This window comes from Miniopterus schreibersii (assembly GCF_964146895.1).
Source record: "Miniopterus schreibersii genome assembly, chromosome: 3".
In the NCBI taxonomy this organism is placed as follows: Eukaryota; Metazoa; Chordata; class Mammalia; order Chiroptera; family Miniopteridae; genus Miniopterus; species Miniopterus schreibersii.
In genome coordinates this window covers 99,202,904-99,222,673 of record NC_138103.1, presented here as the reverse complement: position 1 = coordinate 99,222,673, position 19,770 = coordinate 99,202,904, and the positions used below count along the sequence as shown (strand labels likewise).

At 43.8% G+C, this 19,770-nt stretch overlaps 1 protein-coding gene across 3 annotated transcripts in view; it reads left to right on the top strand.

The window, feature by feature from the left end:
• Window positions 1-19,770, top strand: part of OXCT1 (3-oxoacid CoA-transferase 1) — a 104,827-nt gene that overhangs the window by 35,189 nt on the left and 49,868 nt on the right. For all 3 annotated transcript variants that reach the window (XM_081133232.1, XM_081133233.1, XM_081133234.1), the window contains exons 8-11: window positions 12,198-12,305; window positions 14,023-14,137; window positions 14,870-14,964; window positions 16,666-16,714. In XM_081133232.1, coding sequence (XP_080989358.1) covers window positions 12,198-12,305; window positions 14,023-14,137; window positions 14,870-14,964; window positions 16,666-16,714 — 367 coding nt within the window. The remainder of the gene's footprint in view (window positions 1-12,197; window positions 12,306-14,022; window positions 14,138-14,869; window positions 14,965-16,665; window positions 16,715-19,770) is intronic.

Sequence of the window (19,770 nt, the reverse complement as noted above, 5' to 3'; positions counted from 1 at the left end):
TTTCTGCTGTCATATTTTAAATGGAGCATTAGTCAATTACCTATTTAACCTTTTTTTTTTTGTATTTTGGTTGGAAAGATTCAGAGATTCTGGTTTGGGATGAAAACCAAAGTTTGTTCCCTCATGAAATCCTCTCCTGGGGAATATCCACCTTGACTTCTTTTGAATGAAAATAACATTTGTTGTTCCTTTGGGAACAAGAGAAACGAAATGAATAAAGAAGGCCTCAGATATTCATTGCCGATTTATGTTTAACCATGGGCACACCACTGCCTGCAAACATCAGAGGGTCCAAAGGGTCCAAAAAGAGACATTTTCCACATCTCCTCGGGATGAAACACACTGTTGTGTATAAACGTGACCAGTCTGCAGGTGTGTTTCCACTGCTTCCTTGTAAAAGTTTTGCCCTGTTGAATTTTAAGACTCATGAAAAAGTATGTTTTGCTTTGTTTTTAGATGAAATGGTTTGAAACATTTGGTTAATTTGGGAAAAACAGTGAAAGATTAGAAACCAAGAATGACTTAACTGTTAGAAACTCGTAGTCTTTTACTCTGTGGTTCATTCCAGGAAGAAACCAAGACCATTCATGCCCAGGGATATAGGTCACCTCTCCAATCGGGCTTCTGAAATTTAACATTAATGCACAGAGTTTGTGTCACTGAATGACCAAGATCACATTCAGTTACTTTGAAGAGAATTTTAAATCCAAGTCTCATAGAAGGAAGTTAAACAGAAACGTGAAGAAATCTTGTACCTCTTGTGTGCTTTATGTGAAAAGGAGCTGGGTCTTTCATTTAAGAAGCTATTTAGTTTCCTTAATAATTGGTGAGAGGGATGCAAGTTTTGCCTTGCATTGTGAAAAAGTTCTTTTCTGTTTATAATTTCATTTTAAATTTTGGAGAAGCTTTGCTGGCACAGATGAAACTCAGGGAAGAAAAAGTCATCATTACCAAACTCAGGTGACTACAGGTTGATCATAAAAAGCTACAGGATTAAGGCTGTTGGGTTTGAAAGTTTTCGTGTAATTTAAATTCCTCTCAGTTTGAGGAGTTTATAAAGCTCATTCATTTTGAGAACTGGTAAAAAAGTGTTTTAGCTGCTGTTTTATTTGTAGAGTTTTCCTTAATGCTTTGGCAATATGTTTGTACCCAAAAAGTTTTCATTTATTTTTCCTCTTTGTTGGTGCATATTTTTAATTGTATATGTGGGTTCATGAGGACTAGGTTTTATAAGGAGATAGGAAAGCTTTTCATGAAATTAATTCCCAGGAAATAGGGGCAGTAAAATGCTCTAAGAATAATAGATACAACTCAAGTATACTCTACGCAGAGTGCGGGAGACTCTACAATTGAAATATTGGTGAGATGAAAGAGTTATAGCCAGTCATAATGAAAATAACAACAGTAGTGACAAGTACTATTTATACTATGCATTTATGTGCAAAGCATTTTAAGTTAACAATTATAATAACCCAGGGAGGTAGGTTTTATTATCTTTTTTTTTTAAGATTTTTAAAAATTGACTTTTAGAGATAGAGGAAGGGAGAGGAAGAGAGAGAAACATGGTTCAGCTGCCTCCTGCATGCCTCCTACTGGGGATCGAACCCACAACCCAGGCCTCTGCCCTGACCGGGAATCGAACCGGCCACCTTTCTGTGCACTGGATGAAGCCCAGCCAGCCGAGCCACGCCGGCCAGAGGTTTCATCACCTTTACAAGGGAGGGAAGAAGCGTGAGGGGGCACGCTGTAAATCGAGCCAGCAGGCGGAGAGTTAAGATCTAAACCCTTTTTTTTCTGCCTCCGAAGCCCAAGTTCTTAAGCGCAAGGGAACGGTGGTGGGTGGCCTTTTGCTTTACACTTTTCAGTATTAACATGTTTAATATAATTTACTGTCTCTTTCCTGGCAGGGTCAAGACATTTAGCTAACTGAATTTTTCAGTCAACTAAACGTAGCTCCAAGACAATGGTAATACTTCCATAAATGCGAAATTAAAAATCATTCAGTAATGTTAACCTCTTAAAACCTATAAAATAAAATAATCCTAAAAGCTATAAAATTAGAGGATTCCTGCATGGAACCAAGAGCCTTGAGCGGGGAAAAAAAAGGAATTGGATGCCTCTTGTCTTGGTTTCCTTATTTGTGTTCACATATATGTTTGATTTTTATAAAAAATTTAGGACCATATTTATATATATCTTCATTAAGCAGAACATTCAGGACGTTTTTAAGATCACTATTTCCCCCAAAAGGACATTTTGGTAGTTATGCTTAAATTTATATCAACAGGTCTCTACTGCTGGACTTTTATGTCCTTTCATCTTTCACTGTTATTAATAATGCTTTAGTGAGACTCCTTATTTCTGTGCTTGTCTATTTTCTTTGACAAAATGTCTAGAAGTGGATTTTTGGGTGTGTACATCAACATTTGACAAACTTTTAATAAATACTGCTAAACTGTTCTCTAGGAAGGTAATTTCAATTATAACCCTGTAGTAATATGAGTATCATTTGGGACCATCCTCGACAAGGTGGATAGCATACTTAACATATTTTTGATAATTTGCCAGGTGAAAAATGGTGTCCTGTGGTTTTAATTTGTGAATCTTTGCTGCCTGGGGAAGTGCAATACTTATCGGCTGTTTGTATTTCTCTTGGGATTTTATCTGCTGCTGTAAGTGTCACTGTGGTTACTCTTGTGGGACCGAATGTCCCTAGTATCTCCCTCCCAGTGTCTTGCGCCCCCACTCAGACGGGGCGCTGTCTGCGAGGGGACAGGGCGGTGGTGCCGCCCACTCTGGAGCGAGGTCCCTGGCTTCCTGGGGCATCTCCACCCTGGGCATGAACTTGATCAGCTGGAGCTCGCGGCCTAGGAGAGGAAGAGCACCCTGGCCCGCGGCACAGCCGACGGACATGGGCCGAGGGGCCGCTCTGAGCAGTCACCTCAGTGCGCAGAGGGACAGGCCCCCGCCCACTCCCCTTCCTCCTCCAGCTTCCCCGCCAGCCTTCGCCCTCCTTACGGCTTCATTCCCTGCTCGTGTTAACTTAGCTCGCGATTGTAAAGTCCCTGCCATTGGAATAATAGTGGCTTGCCTCACTCCCTCCAGAGACCTTGTCAAAAAGTGTTATTTTTCCCCACCTCAAGTATAGATCTAGTCTACAAATGCTGAAATGATCATTAAGGCTTATGTAAGATTGTTTCGTTTTAAAAATTAGCTGCTATTTTTTTCCTTTTTAGGAGTTACTCTCTAAATCTTTCTGGTTCAAGAATGTAACTAAAAAAAAAAAAAAAAGGCATTTTTTTCAAGTCCTGGCTTACATAAATGATTTAAGGAAGAAATGTGTGAGAGGAAAAATCATAAACATGACTCACTGACCCCTTTTATGTTACTGGTTATATTTCTTATAAACACATTTCTGTAGTTTGTTCCTATAGTATATGGCAGCCTCCTAAAATTAGAATATATTCAAATTTCCCAGTGGTTTTTTACTAGGCTGCTAGAAAATCCAGGTGCATAGCCAAAAATTAATAGAAGTGAGGGGCTGCAATTGCCGAGGTGATAAAAGTTTTCTTTCTGGAGAGAAGCCACAGTAATCAAAAGAAACTGCCCTGCTTGGCCTGCGTAGCTCAGCGGTTGAGCATCGATCTAGGATCCAGAAGATCAAGGTTTGATCCCTGTCAGAGCACATGCCCGGGTTGCAGTCTTGATCCCTAGTGGGAGGTGTGCAGGAGGCAGCCGATCAATGACTCTCATCATGGATGTTTCTATCTCTCTCTTCCTCTCTCCCTTTCTCTCTCTGAAATCAATAAAGTCATATTAAAAAAAAAAAACACCTGCCCTAATAGCATTAGTTAAGGTGACCTCTCGTGTGAGTTTTTTGGAAGAATGAAGGAAATCACATTTCTGTTCAGGATAGCTGTTGCTACTTCTGATAGCTTTTACAATATTAGGTTCTTCATTCCATAAAATAAAAATTTTGAACTTCTTTCTGCCACCCTGTTCCTTGCACCCCACACCCCCTCATGGGTACCATCTCCTCACGCTCCCCCGTAGACCCCACCCTCCCCCTGACCCCCGGCCTTTGCACTTACCATTGCTGCTGCCTGGGATTCCCTCCCCACCCTTCTTTTCTTGCCTCATTTTCTGCTCCGAGGAAGCATTTGTTCCCATGTTATATTGTGATTAGCTATTTGCCTCTCCTCTCCATTCGGCTGAGCACCTCGTGGGACCTTGTTCTGTTTATCTTTGTTTTCCCAGCCCCTGGTACAATGCCTGGGATGTAACAGACGCTCATCGAATGATGTGGAAGTCATCGCAAGGAGGCGATTTTAAAATATAAGCATCACTTTGCAGGCTTAGAAATGTCCTGCCCATTCCCATTGATTGACACCATTCTCCCGCCGTGGTCTAAGAAAGCAAAAAGTGCCTTGTGCTCGGTGGGTGTTCCAGGCGGCTTTATATTCGAGGCCTTTGTCAGGCTCTGCATGGAGAGCTGCAGTAATCTGCCGCCAGCTGCTGGGTAATTCCCTTCCTCATTACGGCGACTGGCTCCCTCTGACTTCTCCAGGACCCTTTTATCCCAAGGTGCGCCTGGCTCAGGAGGCTCTTCTTACTCAGCTGAAGCGGAGCAAGCCATGGGGTAGTTAACTAGACATGCAGAGGATTATGAATTGGTGGCAAATACACTGGCCCAGTAAATGCAATAGCCTGGTTAGTCAAGAGAGACTCAGCATAGCAAACACCCAAGGACAGAGGGGTAGTGAAGATACCAAGTGGCATGGAGTTTCATTTACCAAAGTACACTCAGCAAGAGGGAATGGATCTAGCGTTCAACAGCCCAGAGTAATTAGAAAGATGCATTAATGTCCGGACTGCAAGGTCTTGTTATAACACATACTAGTGTTACCAAACCCAAGTCCCAGTGTCTGATGCTACAAAAGACCAAGAATCAAGATGGCAGAGTTTGGGGTAAGGAAAGGTTTATTGATCGAGAAGGTGCCAACCAAGAAGATGGGACACCTAATGGTCCCTCAGGTTCACCTTGCTCGCTGGACCAGGCCAAGGGTTTTTTAAAGGGCTGGGGGAACAGGTATGTGGAAGTGCTGGTGGGACAAGTTTTAATTGGAGGACCTTAGAACTTGGCCACTTATGGTAAAGGGATGTCAACACCAGATCTTCCTGGACAGCAGACCCTTGGCTTCTGAAAGGGCTCAGGTGTTCCAGTTTCGATTATGTCCCGGTTCTTTGTTCCGTTGGGGCGGGGGGGGGGGGGGCACGAGATTTTGTTTTCTGGTGCAGCTAGAGGTCAAAGTTCTCTCCTCTGCATGTGCTTTGGCTGCATGACTTGTGGTTTTGGTCTGTTGTCTCTGAAAAGCAACTCAGTATATTATTCAACAGGATAGGACCATTTGGGGCTGTTACTCAAGGGCTGGAAAGAATATTAGGCATCATTTAAAGTTAAGTTTGCACATTTTAGAGATGAGGTGACCAGTATCTACATCTTTGGACCCCAAATCCAGTTCTCTGAAGCATGCTCTGTTGTCTCATTTTTTAAGTATGGGAGAAATCAATGGAATACATGACATTAGAATCATAAGGACAAAATTCCTCCCACAAAGTACTGTCATCAATAAATTACTCTTTTCTCTCAACCCTAGCCACTTTTCTTTAATGGGTAAATTCTGTCTAAAAGATCAGGGTGCTTCTTTTAATTGTCATTCTTGATTTTTTAAAATGTGATGCTGAGTTTGGGGGATGTATGGCAAGAATACATTTTAGATTTGGGACCTCAGTCCACTTTCCTGTAGGTTTCTGTCATTGCTGTGAACGATGGCCTCCGAGTTAGGACTGGCCCTGCTTTCCTGCTGATGACTAGAGGCTGAAATTCAGTGTGCTGGAAAAAATGGGAACCAAGTGATTCCAGCCTAACTGTGTGTCTGCTGTTTGTACGAAGGGAAGGGTCATTTTATCTCAATGCTGAGGTCACAGCAGAGAATGTGATGTTAGGTTTGAATTTCTTTAGACTTAAAGGGCTAGTTTGGGAAATTGAAGCACAGAGAGAGGAAAGAGGGTATTTTGCTTCAAAGTTTATTTTTGTGTTTTATGCCTACCTTTCTTAGACTAAGTCAGGGAATAGTAACATGGCATTTTAATTTTTTTAAATGATATAAATAGGATTAGGATTCTGCTTTGCTTATTGCTTCGTATAAATGAAAACATAGGGAAAACATTCAAAAGATGAAATGAAAAGGGAAGTTCTTATTCTATGCACAGGATAAGTGATTTTAAATTTAGGAATTATTGAGTCATTCATAAGCTGGATCTGAGTCAATTCCTGTTAGATTAGGCAGCCATTAGCTGTGTCCTTGAGATGTTAGAGTCTAACCCAATTCTCCTTTGCAGTTTATGTGTTAAATACTGTGTTCTTGCAAAATAAAGAGCTCTGAGGATGAATAACAGCCCATAACTGAAGGAAACAGGTCTTAAGGAGTAGTTGTAACCAAACCCAGGTTTGTTTGGCTGACTTCTCTGACAGAAATGCATCTGTTCAGGATTGCCTGTTGCACCCCGACCTTTGCTCCTCAACAAGTCAGAATGTGTACCCTGCCTTCAGCCAAGGCCTTGATAAAGATGTGAACCGGATGGGACCAAAGAGCTCAAACCATCAGAACAGGGCTTCTCTTCTCACTGGGGTCTAATAGAGGCCGGTGGGTGGAAGTGGGGGATGTTTATGCACCAATGCCCTGAAATCTCATGAAAGATTTTATAGGGAAAGAATTTTGTATGTGCGTGTGAATAGTCTTTGTAGTTTTCATCATATTTTTTAAATTAAAAAAAAATTTGATTACAGTTGACATTCACTATTATTTTGTATTAGTTTCAGGTGTACAGCACAGGGGTTAGACAGTCACAGACTTTACAAAGTGTTCCCCCTGATATTCACAGTACCCACCTGGCACCACCCATAGTCAGTATTATTGACTATTTTCCTTATGCCCATTCTTGTGATGCTATTTGTTCTTGGTCAGGTGTGTGTCTCTTTCGTACGAGCCCTTTTAAAACAGGAGGAAACACACGTAACTATGTAATACTTTACTCGTTTGTTGACATATCATTCCCTTCATCATCAGGATGGTCTGTTTTCACATGGTCGGAGTGGGGGTTTTGAGAGCCCGCCCAGCCCACATGTCATTCAGAGTTTCTGACCACTGGAGCGTGCCTGTTTTTCCTCTCAACTTTTCGAAATCTTCTTTTCTTCCAAGATCAGGATCCCTTCCTATGTATGTCCAGGATTCAGTTCCCGGTCCGTTACAAATTTCAGTGTTACCTTGTCACTTTTTCTCAGGGTTTCTGTCATTTCTGCTTTAGCAAGCAGTTTATATCCTTATTGGTTAGAAGTCCGGAATCATGGTTTCTCTCACTGTTTCATTCTGAAAGATAGAACTTGTCAGACGACAACAGGATTTACCTGCAGAATATGATAGCTCTTTCTTATTTCTGAGCCAGTTTTGTCATTTCTGTAAAAATATGTCATCTACACCTTCAGTTTGGTGAGCACTCTGATGACATGGCCATTAGTGTGATATTCTTTCTTCTTGGAATTCACTTTGAATATTCTTTCACACGTTTCAGCACTAGGTCCTGGCTCCCCAGACACGTGCATATTTCCTTAACCCAGCAACTTCTGTTGGCAGCTTGTTTTCGCTGGACGTGGTGAAATGTCTGTGGGCACCAGAGCCAGCCAACCAGGTTTCAATAATGACTGTGCCATCATAATTACCACCGTATTTCATTTTTTTTAGATATGTTTTTATTGATTTCAGAGAGAGAGAGAAGCATCAGTGATGAGAGATCATCGATCGGCCTCCTGCATGCCCCCTACTGGGGATTGAACCCACAACCTGGGCACGTGCCCTGCCTGGGAATCGCTCTGTGACCTCCTGGTTCCTAGGTTGATGCTCAGCCGCTGAGCCACACTGGCTGGGCAGCTGCCGCTTTTTCTTCTTTGGATTTGGGGAAGGATGCCCTGCATGCTGACCTCCTTTGTCTCCACATTTTGTTCACCTTACCCGTTCTCTGGCTTAGATTAGCATCCAGAGCACCTCTGCATCCAACGTGTGCCTTTTTCTGTTATTGCTCATTGCCTCCCTCTTCCATTTTCCTAGTTTCCAGCTTTTGCTAATTTGGGTTACTTAGTGTTTCTTATGATTCCAGACATTATTGCTGGTTGCTGTCTGCTGTTTTAGTTCTTGGCAAAAAGACAAATGTTCATTCTAAACCTTTTTTTTTTAAATCCCCACTTGAGGATATGTTTATTGATTTTAGAGAGAGACAGAGAGACAGAAACATCCATGTGAGAGAGAAACATCAATCGGTTGTCTCCCCTACTCACCCCGACTGGGGATCGAATCCCCATAACCTAGGTATGTGCCCTGACCGGGAATCGAACCTGCAGCCTTTTTGGTGTATGGCACGACACTCCAACCAACGGAGCCACCCTGCCAGGGCCATTCTAAACCTCTGTGAAAGTTAAGGTGACTCGGAGGAAGTCTGCCATGTGACTCCTCCCTGCGTCCCTCGCAGCCCTCACTTGGCGTCACGCAGCGAGGTCTGCAGGTGTGCAGCCTTCCCCACTAACGGCCCCCAGGGTCGGGCCCGTTTCTGTGGCTGTAACGGATTGAGGCTGTCACTAAAATAATAAGGAACTCAGTGCCTGGCAGCTCCTCCGTTCCTTTACCTGAGATATAAATAGTGTTTGCCGAGTAAAAACAAAAACATTGTCACCCAAGGATGAATTCTTCTCTTCGAGCGTCATCATAAAAGTTTTCAGAATTATAAAGTAGGACGGGTGCAGGGCAGAGAAAGCAACCTTTGAAAACAAAGTTCAAGTCAATAATAATTAACATTTCCTCGCCTCTATTTTCCTGCTAATGACTGAAGACAAGCACTAATTAGAGGAGCCTCGAGTGTCTGGCTTCTTCACACGCAGCAGATGGTGCGCAGGACGGCAGGGAGGAGCCTGGGCTGCCGCTCCCTTCTCCCAGCCTGACCTTGTGTGAGGACGCGGCGGGGCTTTGCGCCCGGGTCACTTGTTCCTTAGTGTCACTTGTTCCTTAGTGTCCCACCCGCTGGTGCTTCAGGAGGCGGCTCTGCGGTGGCTGCTGAGCGCCCTGAGCGCTTTTACTGTTCCGTTTTCCTTAACGGGCGCGTTTTATTCACTTTCTCTTTGCGCGTTTCCTTGGCGCTTATGTCACTGCTGGATCTCACTCGACGCCCCCACGCTGGTGCCTCCTTAGTGTCCTTTCTCCTGATCACACAAAGCAGCCCGGAAGCCCCGGTCCCTTCAGTAGCTGCTGGCCTTGAGATGGTTCTGCCTCTTCAGATTTTTAAAACCGCTTTTCACAGATCGTCTGGAAACATGTTTTCTCCTCTTGGCCTGTGCTTCAGTCTTGCTCCTTCCTTTGCTGCGAAGCCAGCTCACCAGCTCCGAGAAAGCGATGATTTTTGTATAGAAGTTTCCCATCCTGCCGAGGTTGATGGCGTTTGGGCACGTGCTGAGCGTGCGTTTTGGGCGGCGTGGAAGTCGTCGCGGCAGGACGGAGCGCGGCCTTGATTGTGTCTGCCCCATCCCTGCTCTGCGTCAGCGTCGCCTTACCAGGACGTGTCCTTTCGCTCTGCTTGCTGTGAGAGTCACGCTGTGGTTGCCCTCGGCAAAGAAACTTTGTCTTCACCTGCTGGTCTTTTGTCCAAACTTTCTTTTCGTGGAACCAGAAGAAAACAGTGACTGGTTGCCGTCAACATTTCTGGTTTAAGGGAGAAGTATTCCTTTTTGTTCCATTTCCTTTGTGTTTCTGGCCCTGCTGAAGCGTAAAGGCAGGGAGACCAGTTAGGGAGCTGCTGCAGTAATTCAGGCAAGAGATAGAAGGCCCTCAGCTTTGGGGCAGCGTTAGACGTGGAGAGTAATTCACATTATTATCTTAAAAGATGGAGGCAGACGGGTTTTCTTCATTTATCTCACAGTAAGTGCTTTCGGAGTTTAGATACCGCCGGTTTTCTTCGAGTCGCTCTTCTCTTTTTCACACGTTCTTGTTGGTAACTGTCTGACTAATTAAGGAATTTATCACATTCATCACTTATATAGTTTCTAGTTTTGGAAATTACTTACTTGATGTCTATTGCATCTTTAAAAAGGATAACATTGTAGGTTTCCTTGATTATAAAAGTAGAAGGGAAACAAAAATAACTTGCCCTATCACCTGGAGATAATAATTATTAGTATTTCCTTTCAGTTTTTGGTAGGTATACAAATAATTTGCATATAGGACCAAAGAGCCTATGTGTAAATATTTATACGAAACCTTGCATTTGAATGAAATATTAAATTATGAGAATGTAATATTCATTCATTCTGTGGATGTCTCTCCAGATGTATTTTACATTTATCCTATCATTAACCATTTAGGTTGTTTCCAACTCTTTAATATTTTAACAGATGCCTTGGTAAATATTTTCACGAATAGGAAGTCTTCATATTTATCCCCAGGATGATGGATTAATGTATAAATGAATTTTAAAGTCAAGAACGTCTTCAAAGGGTTGAATAAGTGTGAAGATGGGAATGAGCCCTAATGGCTGAAAGCTCCACCGGTTGAGGAGGTGGCGGGAGTGCTCAGCGGCTCTGCGCCCCTCACCTCCACCTGCTCTCAGCTGGACACCAGCTGGGGGAGGGAATGCCAGAGAGCAGTGAGGTTCAGAGCACAGTGATGGGGGTCCCTCACCCCTCCCTGACTCATTCTCAGATGAAAATTGGTGTACGTCTCACCCACTCTTTCAGTTTCGATGCCCCCATGTTTCCTGACTCTTCCTTGGAGTCTCTGTTCGATTTAGGTCAAGATCCTTCTGTTGATCAAAGATGATGGCTTTCATCCACCATGTGCTATTCCTTCTCAGCTGTTGGCAGCAGGTGCACCGTAACTCACGTGACTCTTGGGATCCTTGTTTTTCTTTCGTTGTCGGAGGAGTGTGAGCATAAGAAAGGCTACTTCACCTTAGAAACTTCTGGAGAGTTCAGTTATTAGTTTAGGAGACCAGCTTAATACAACTCTCCCTATTCAAGTCAGTTCCTTTACGCACACAGATATTTGCTTTGGATATGGATGGTTCTGTTAGGATGAGCACTCACAGTCTTCAAGATATTTTTTCTTGGCACCAGAAAGATAATTCTTTGACCAGAACAACATTGACCTTCGTTTTTCTTGGTCCTTGTTGTTCTGAGTTTTTATGTTGATGTTAACCCCCCCCCCCCCTATTTTTTCTGTTTTCTTTTTTTGGTTTGCTTTTTAATTCTAAAATAGCTGGCTTACGTGGGGCATTTCATACTGTTATAAAATGTCCCTTTACTCTGTGAATGACTTAATTGCATTGAGTATTTCTAGTTATTAGTTAATATTTGCTTTTTGAAATTTCCATACCGAAATCAATAATCTGTCTGTGAGTAAGGTTATTTCTGCAGTTGCGTTTCGATCACAATCCTAGGAAGCTGTCAGACATAATTCCAAGCTGTTGCGAACAGCATCTGTGTCTGTATGTAAAAAGCTCTTCAATGGACCGAGCAGGTGTTGTTGCAGATTCTTGTCTTTGATATGATACATTTCCCATTAATTTGGAAAATCTGGTCTGAAGGGATGTGCTTCGAGTGTGCGGAGCTGAACCGCAGTTTGTGGAAGTTCAGGGAGTTGTACCGACAAACCACTGGACAGATTTGCAGCTGGGCCTGTTTCAGGCAGAGACTAAGTTCTGGAGCTTAATGCTCTGTATTTTATGCTCAGACACATGTATTTGAAGTTCTTCTTTTTTGGGCATCTAGAAGGTACGATATAAATTACACACACATACGCGTGTGCTATTTTATATGCAGGCTGGGCAAAAGGAGGTTTGCAGTTGTTCGTATGGAAAATAATACAATGATTAATAAGTAATAATACACAAATAAACTCTGAGTTTTGCGTACTCACAGCTGTAAGCCCCCTTTTGCCCACCCACCTGTGTGTGTGTGTGCGTGTGCGTGTGCGTGTGTTGTTACATTGCGTATGCAACCTAAGTTGGACGTGAAGATGTGTATACTTCACCTTTTAAATAAGAAGTGTTCAATTTAGGCTTTCACTCTTTAATGAAAAACCCTTTTTCCCTTTGTGTAGGTTGAAGAAATTGTGGATGTTGGGTCGTTTGCCGCAGAAGACATCCACATTCCTAAGATCTATGTGCATCGCCTCATAAAAGGAGAGAAATACGAGAAGAGAATCGAGGTGGTTACTTAGCTTTGTCGTGACTACTTACGGATCTGATTATAGAGATGTGTCCCTGGGGCCCTTCCAGATAGGGAAGTAGAGCAGAGCAGGAACCCCTGCTCTGGATCTTAGTGGGAGCTTCTCACATGGCCACTGGGAAGGGACATGGGCGTCTGTGCTGTTGTCCAGCCCGACGGTGCCTGGGGGTCCTGTGGGCTGTTTTCCAGGCTTCCACAACTGTCCCGATTCAGGGGGCATAGTTCTGCATCTATCCCATCCCTTAGGGTGTAGGAGAATAGTTGGGCCTCTGGTGGCTTTACCCCTGTTAGACTCCCAATGTTTGATTGTTCAGAAATGTCTGTCTATCCTGACGTTGCTTTTGCTTTGCATTTTACAGAGTCCTGAAAGAACACTGCTTCCCATTAGTGTTAGGCATTAGGCTCTAGGCAGCTGGTGGGGGAGAGACTGTGGCAAGGAGTGGCTTCCGGGAGCATTGGAGGTATTTTTTTTTCAATCGTCACCCAAGGCTATGTTTGATTTTAGAGAGAGAAGAAGGGGGAGAGAGAAAAATATAGATGTGAGAGAGAAACATCAATTGATTGCCTCCCATACGTGCCCCGACTGGGGATCGAATCTGCAACCTGGGTATGTGCTCTGACTGGGAACTGAACCCATCACCTTTTGGTACAACCAGCTGAGCCACCTGGCCAGGGAGTGTTGGGGGTGTTTCAGGTACACTCAGAGCTTGAAGAATGACCCTTTGGGCCAGAATCGATACCAAGGTTCAGAAGTGTCTAGGGCTCAGCAACGGAATAGACATGGCTCAGGGGTGTCAGGAAATCAGGTAGCTGTGCCCTGTGGACGTTGAACAGAAAGGCATTCTGCAGTCCAGAACTAACGTCAGCCAGCTCGGAGAAACGATGGGACATCTGCAGACAGGAAACAGTCTGTGTTAGATTTGGCACGGGAAATACTTCCCTGGCGGTTTCTGGATACGTCTGTGATCCCTGTGATGCGCTTGTAGCAAAACCAGTCTAGACGCTGCAGGTGGACACAGGCAGTTAGAGCAGCAGCACCTGGTCAGCACCATCTGACAGCCCTGCACAAGCAGAGTCCCGAGGTCTGTTCCTTTCCCTTCTTCCAGCTCAGTCTCCGAGCACCGAGGAGGAGTTGCAGGAGTCTTGGGAGGTGGCAGGAGTAGCTGTCAGTGTGACAGTAACAGAGGGATTGTTCGCTTTAAAGAGACAGCGAGTGTGCCTTCCTCTTCAGATAAATCTGAGCTCTTTCACTTACTTTCTAAAGAATTATCCCTGCCCTGGCCAAGTGGCTCGGTTTGTTGGAGTGTCATCCCCTGTACAATGAAAGGTCGTGGGTTCAGTTCCCTGTCCGGGCATATACCCAGGTTGCTGGTTCAACCTGGGTTGGGGTGCAAATAGGAGGCAGCCAACCGACCAATGTTTCTCTCTCATATCAATGTTTCTCTCGATCTCTCGCTCCCTTCCTCTCTCTCTAAAAAAGGTCAGTAAGGGGTGAAGGTTAAAAAAAAGAATTCTTTCTGGTTGTTCTTTTATTCATATTATTCTTTTTGTTATCTTTTAACTCTGTTATATTGCAGATTTGCCTCATAGTAGTAGTGGGAGACAGTTAAATTTTTTCTAATAAAATTTTGTACTTTAACAGTGATAAAATCCAAGATGTACCTCAACCACAAATAATTTATTTGTTCGTTTTAAAGCGTTTATCAACCCGGAAACAGGGAGATGCGAAAGCCAAATCTGGAAAATCTGGGGATAATGTGAGGGAACGCATCATCAAGCGGGCAGCCCTTGAATTTGAGGACGGCATGTATGGTATCCTTTATCTTTCTGGGGCTGGGCGAAGACATGGCCCTTGCTTTTCCCACAGCCACCAGGCTACCGGGCCTGCTGCATGGTGATTCTTCTATAAGTTTTGTAACTTTTAAAGCAGTTGATTGGCTTTTACAAAATGTGGCACATAACCTACAGATATCAAGATATATGACATTGGCCTGGCCGGTCGCTCAGTTGGTCAGAGCATCGTCCTGATACGCCAAGGAGTTGAAACACTCTTTATGCAGACATTTTTGTATCATCAGAAAATTTTTTAAAATTTGGAAATGGTAGCCTTTTAAAGAATGTTAAATCATCCTTATTTTTAGGTGGAGTTTTGAAAAATCAAAATTGCTTTTAAACAGAGGTCAAGCCATGTTTAATAAAGATCAGTCACAAGTCATAACACATCGGTCCAAATTTGCCAAGCACGTTAATGAAAATGAAATGTCTTACAGTGAAAATGACCTCTTGGCCAGACTCCTGAAACCACCACTTTGATATATTTATGGGAAAGCATGTGAGTGTTATTGAAAAAGCTATGATTAATTAGTGATTTTCTTTTTTTAAAAAAATCTACAAAATAGTGCCTAGCGGGTGATTGGCGAATGTGTTCAGTAATTACATTCAGAGCACGTGCCTTGAAAGAAGGCTTCTGTCGGTTTATGTATGTGGAAGATTCATGGTGTAATCTACCTTTCCTGCGTTCTGCCTTAACATCTTCTTTTCCAGCGAATTTGGGCATAGGAATCCCACTTCTGGCCAGCAACTTCATCAGCCCAAACATGACTATCCATCTGCAAAGTGAAAATGGAATCCTGGGCTTGGTAAGATGGAAGTTAAAGTTTTATTTAGCGGCCTTGATGGAGCATGAGATGTTCCATATCGTGAGATCTACTGACTGAGACTGTTAGCTTCAAGTTCCCAGCCTTACTTTTCTGTTTATCATTAACTTTCCCATACAGTGGTGGTAACCGTGAGTACACAGTGTTCTATTTTCTGTGGTAGTTGTAGTTTCCTGACTATGTGAGCTTTCTGACTGCTCCATCTGACTGCTCCTGGTACCTGCTTCCGAGAGAGCTCTCAGTTTCCTGTTCAGTTATTTTTGACTCCTGTGTGGCTGGACAGGAATGAAGGTCCTTAACAGTTCTCTGGGAAATAAAACTCAGTAAGGCTCTGAATGAAACCTGAAGATTAAGGCTTCTACGTAGGGCAGGGACATGTTTTGACAGTTGGCTAATTCAAAAAGTCTTAGCAATTCTTCTTATCTAATTATTGTTTCAAGGCCCTGTTGTCCAAAAGGGTAGAATTTTCTCTTCCTCAAAATTAACCTTCCAGATGAGCTCAGTAGTCTCACAGAATTTGGCCACAGTTTTTATTCAATATTATAATGAAAGTAAGAAGCGCTTTTGCTTCCTGGATGACATTTTTAATTTAATTGTTAACTATGTCAGAGGTTATTTATAACTGGCCAATTTATAATATTCCCAATCTTTATCGTTCCTCAGTAGATTGTAACTATTAATGCAATAAAAGTTGTACACATAGAAAACGTATAGCTGGTATTTATAATGTAAATAATGATCATAGGAATAGTTGATGGTGATTGATCGAGTCAATGACCATGACCATTTTCAAAGACTGAAATGATATGTGTCTGGGTGAAAGCAGATTGTTATTGAAGTTAAAGACTTAATATTGTTCAGGTACCTTAGGGATTGATTATCTAGAATAACCAGTTTCCTCACTTTGAAGATAAGGGAAGTAAGTTTATGTAAATCACCCATGGTCAATGTTTAAAGGGAAATTTGCATAAGTCTAAACATTAGTTACCACTTCAGTTTACTTAAAGAATAAAATTTTGGTCCCTGAGAAAGTCTGTTAAAATCTTACAGCCAATATATCTTCATTCTTGGCTCTATGTTATGCCTTTTTCTTCCCTTTTGATTAATATATGTTATGAAACTCCTTGCTCCATTTAAGTAATTAAAGATGGCTTATAAAAATACATACAAAGATTTTAAAAACCTTACTGAGAATAAGTGGGCAAAGGGACAAGTAAGGTAGCAAAACTTAGATGTTGTGAGTGATAAGGTTAGAACCCCAAAGTCAGGCCTTTGGCGTCTGCATACCAGCTGAAACTTGGCCTCACCCGGTCCTTCTAGCCAAATACTCAGCCCTTTAGTTTGTATTTGATACTAAGAGGAAGGTTTTTGTAAAACATTGCTGCCTAATAGTGAGTAGTAACTTTTCATTTTACTGATGTATATTTCTAATAACATTACTTTCAAACTTTGATCATGTTTAGAAACTATTTTTCAGTGACCCAGTTACAATTATTAGTGTAAAAAGACTAATCAGCATGAGAAACAGGGCCATGAAGACACCAGAATTATTTTCTAAAGGTTCACCTCAAGTCTTCTGACGATAATTTCCTAGTTTTTAGAGAAGTCGTTTATATTACAGTGTTCGCGTGTGATTCATTGAGAAACTTGTTACTGACGCTGACTCATTTGCTCATCTCACAGGGTCCGTATCCATTCGAAAATGAAGTTGACGCAGATCTAATCAATGCAGGTAAACTCACTCGTTCTGTGTTTTAACGGCATTTTCCTTGCTGTTGATCTAGTTCTATGCCAAATGCTAGTGAGGAGTTGGACTCACTTCTTTGTCTTTTCTTAGAGAGTGTTCCCTGAGGAGGGGAGATGAGCCTTCCGAGTCCCATCTTTGCCTGGCTTCTTGTCAGAGGTCTCTGATTAGGGGGGACTAAGATACAGGCAAAACTGCTGTTGGAGCTACTTGTCACTGTGAGACTGTCGGTGACTCAATCGGTCAGGGTACTGGCTATAAATGGGGTAATGAGGAGCCTGAAGGGAGGGACAGTTGACAGGGGTGTGGACAGGATTAGGGAAACCAAGAAAGGAAACACAGGTAGACCTTATGGGGCAGCTGTCGGAGAGGGTCCGTCACCTAACGGGAACTATGGCCTTCGGTAGAGGGACACAGCCACGTGGCTGCAGCCTGGGCGAGGGTGAGCGTAGGGTCTCCTTGGCTGGGCCTTCTGCTTGAGCCTGCCCTTGGACAATCTCACATCCCACATTGAAATAGGTCTGCTGCCGGAGCCCGCTGGCAGAGTGGAACGGTCCCGAGGAAGGGGTGAGGATGGAGAAAAGACAGACACAAAAAAGATGGGATCGGGAGGACTGCAGCTTGTGACTGCTGCAGCCCCGAGTTTATTTTCCAAGTTCAATTTATACCGACAGCTGTTGTTTTTGCTGAATAGCATCCTGCCCGGCATTCCTTCCCCTTGCTCGATACAAAGTAGTTCTCTCCAGGCTGCATAAACACACCTTCAGCGTAAACATCCTGCCTCCTGCAGGAGCTCAGACCTTGGTAACTATCTCTGTCTCGGCTTCTAATGGGAACTTTTTGGGAAGGATTGAGTCCTTGGCTTGGTATGTGGCTTGACTGTCCCTTAACCCTTCAGGCCAGGGCCAGCTTCCTAATAAGCCTTTCTAGAATTTAAGGCCGCAAACTAAATTAGTATCGCCTTGGTCCCTCAAGGTCTGGGTCAGGGAGCAAGAGAGCACTTCTGCAGCTCACCCAGGCACTGTGCCTGGGGCCACAGCAGCTCACCCACATCTCCCTGGGAGCAGGGGAGCACATCTGCAGCTCACCCAGGCACTGTGCCTGGGGCCACAGCAGCTCACCCACATCTCCCAGGGAGCAGGGGACACATCTGCAGCTCACCCAGGCAGCTCCTCTGTGCCTGGGACCACAGCAGCTCACCCACATCTCCCAGGGAGCAGGGGAGCACATCCGCAGCTCACCCAGGCACTGTGCCTGGGGCCACAGCAGCTCACCCACATCTCCCTGGGAGCAGGGGAGCACATCTGCAGCTCACCCAGGCAGCTCCTCTGTGCCTGGGGCCACAGCAGCTCACCCACATCTCCCTGGGAGCAGGGGACACATCTGCAGCTCACCCAGGCAGCTCCTCTGTGCCTGGGGCCACAGCGGCTCCCCACATCTCCCTGGGAGCAGGGGAGCACATCTGCAGCTCACCCAGGCACTGTGCCTGGGGCCACAGCGGCTCCCCACATCTCCCAGGGAGCAGGGGAGCACATCTGCAGCTCACCCAGGCAGCTCCTCCGTGCCTGGGACCACAATGGCTCCCCACAGTCTGCGTTCTCATGATGAAAAGGGTTTGGGTGTGGACCATAGTGGCAAAAAGAAAAGATCTGGTGCACTGGGGTTCCTGTTGTAGAAGCTACTTACTGTCCACTAGTCATCATCAGAGTCGGAGAGCATCCTTCAAAGGTTCAAGGGTGTGAAGGGAATGTCTGCCACTAAGGATGACCAGTGATATGAGCCACAGATAGTTACGTTGAATTGGGGACTCTAGTCTTGCCACGTCTTTGTTCCCACACTCAGATGCTTTCTCTCTTATTACTAGCTTTTTATTCAACTAGAACATAGAGTCGCATGTATTAGCAGCCTGGAGGAGGAAGACAGGTCAGACGTTCTGGCCATTGTCGCCGCCCATGCCTGAGGTGCCACCGCCAGTGTTGGGGCTGAAGATGATCCTTAGGATGGGGCTTCCCACCAGAAGCTAATTTTTATACTGTTCTTTGCCTGATTATCTTTACCCTTCTTTTATGCCTCTTCACTCTGCCCCTGAAAACGTATTATTATTACCCCACATTCAAAAATAGTATGTGCCACCAGGCTGGCGTGGCTCAGCGGTTGAGCATCAACCTAGGATCCAGGAGATCGAGGTTCGATTCCCCGTCAGGGCACATGCCGGAGTTGCAGGCTCGATCCCTAGTTGGGGACGTGCAGGAGGCAGCCAATCAATGACTCTCTCATCACTGATATTTCTCTCTCTCTCTCCCTCTTCCTTCCTCTCTTTGAAATCAATAAAGACATATTTAAAAAAAAAAAAAAAAGTATGTGCCAATCTCAGAAGAGAAGGAATATGAGCTGAGCTTAAAGGCCAGCTGCCAAGTAGAATTGACGTTTGGTACTTAGAGTTTGGGGAAGTAAAACAACTTCTGGTTGAATAGTTGAATTAGTTAACATGAGTCAACTCTGAAAGGCCCACTATGATGAAGCAGTGACATTTCGCCACAGCTGTAATTTAATTGTGCTGTACCCTTTCGCAGCAGTTCATTGATCTGTGAAAATATTTGCTGCTTGGTTTAATTAATGTATGATGTTAGTTATTTGCAAAATGAATAACTCTATTTTCTAAATTTCAGGCTTGAGTTCATGGAACCTGCTTTCCTTGGGAAAGTAATCTTTTCAATGACATTGTTAGATGGTGGGCGTTTCTGATTGAGTTTAAAAGTAGCTCCATCCTAATGAAGCCACCAGTTTGATATTTCAGCTTCTGGAATGTCACATATAATCTCAAAGCACTTTGTAAAACAGCAATTCAGTGCTTTTGGGAAGCCAAGCTGCAAATCAGTCTAATAATATTCATACTTTTTCATCGAAGTCCTCTTTGGGATCTATGATACTTTTGATTTTGGAGCTGTCCAAATTAGGGAGGAAATGCTTTGAGGTAGAGAATTCAGAATATTATTCGGGGGTTTCCTCAACTCGAATTTGGAAATTACCTGAGGGATCAGGCC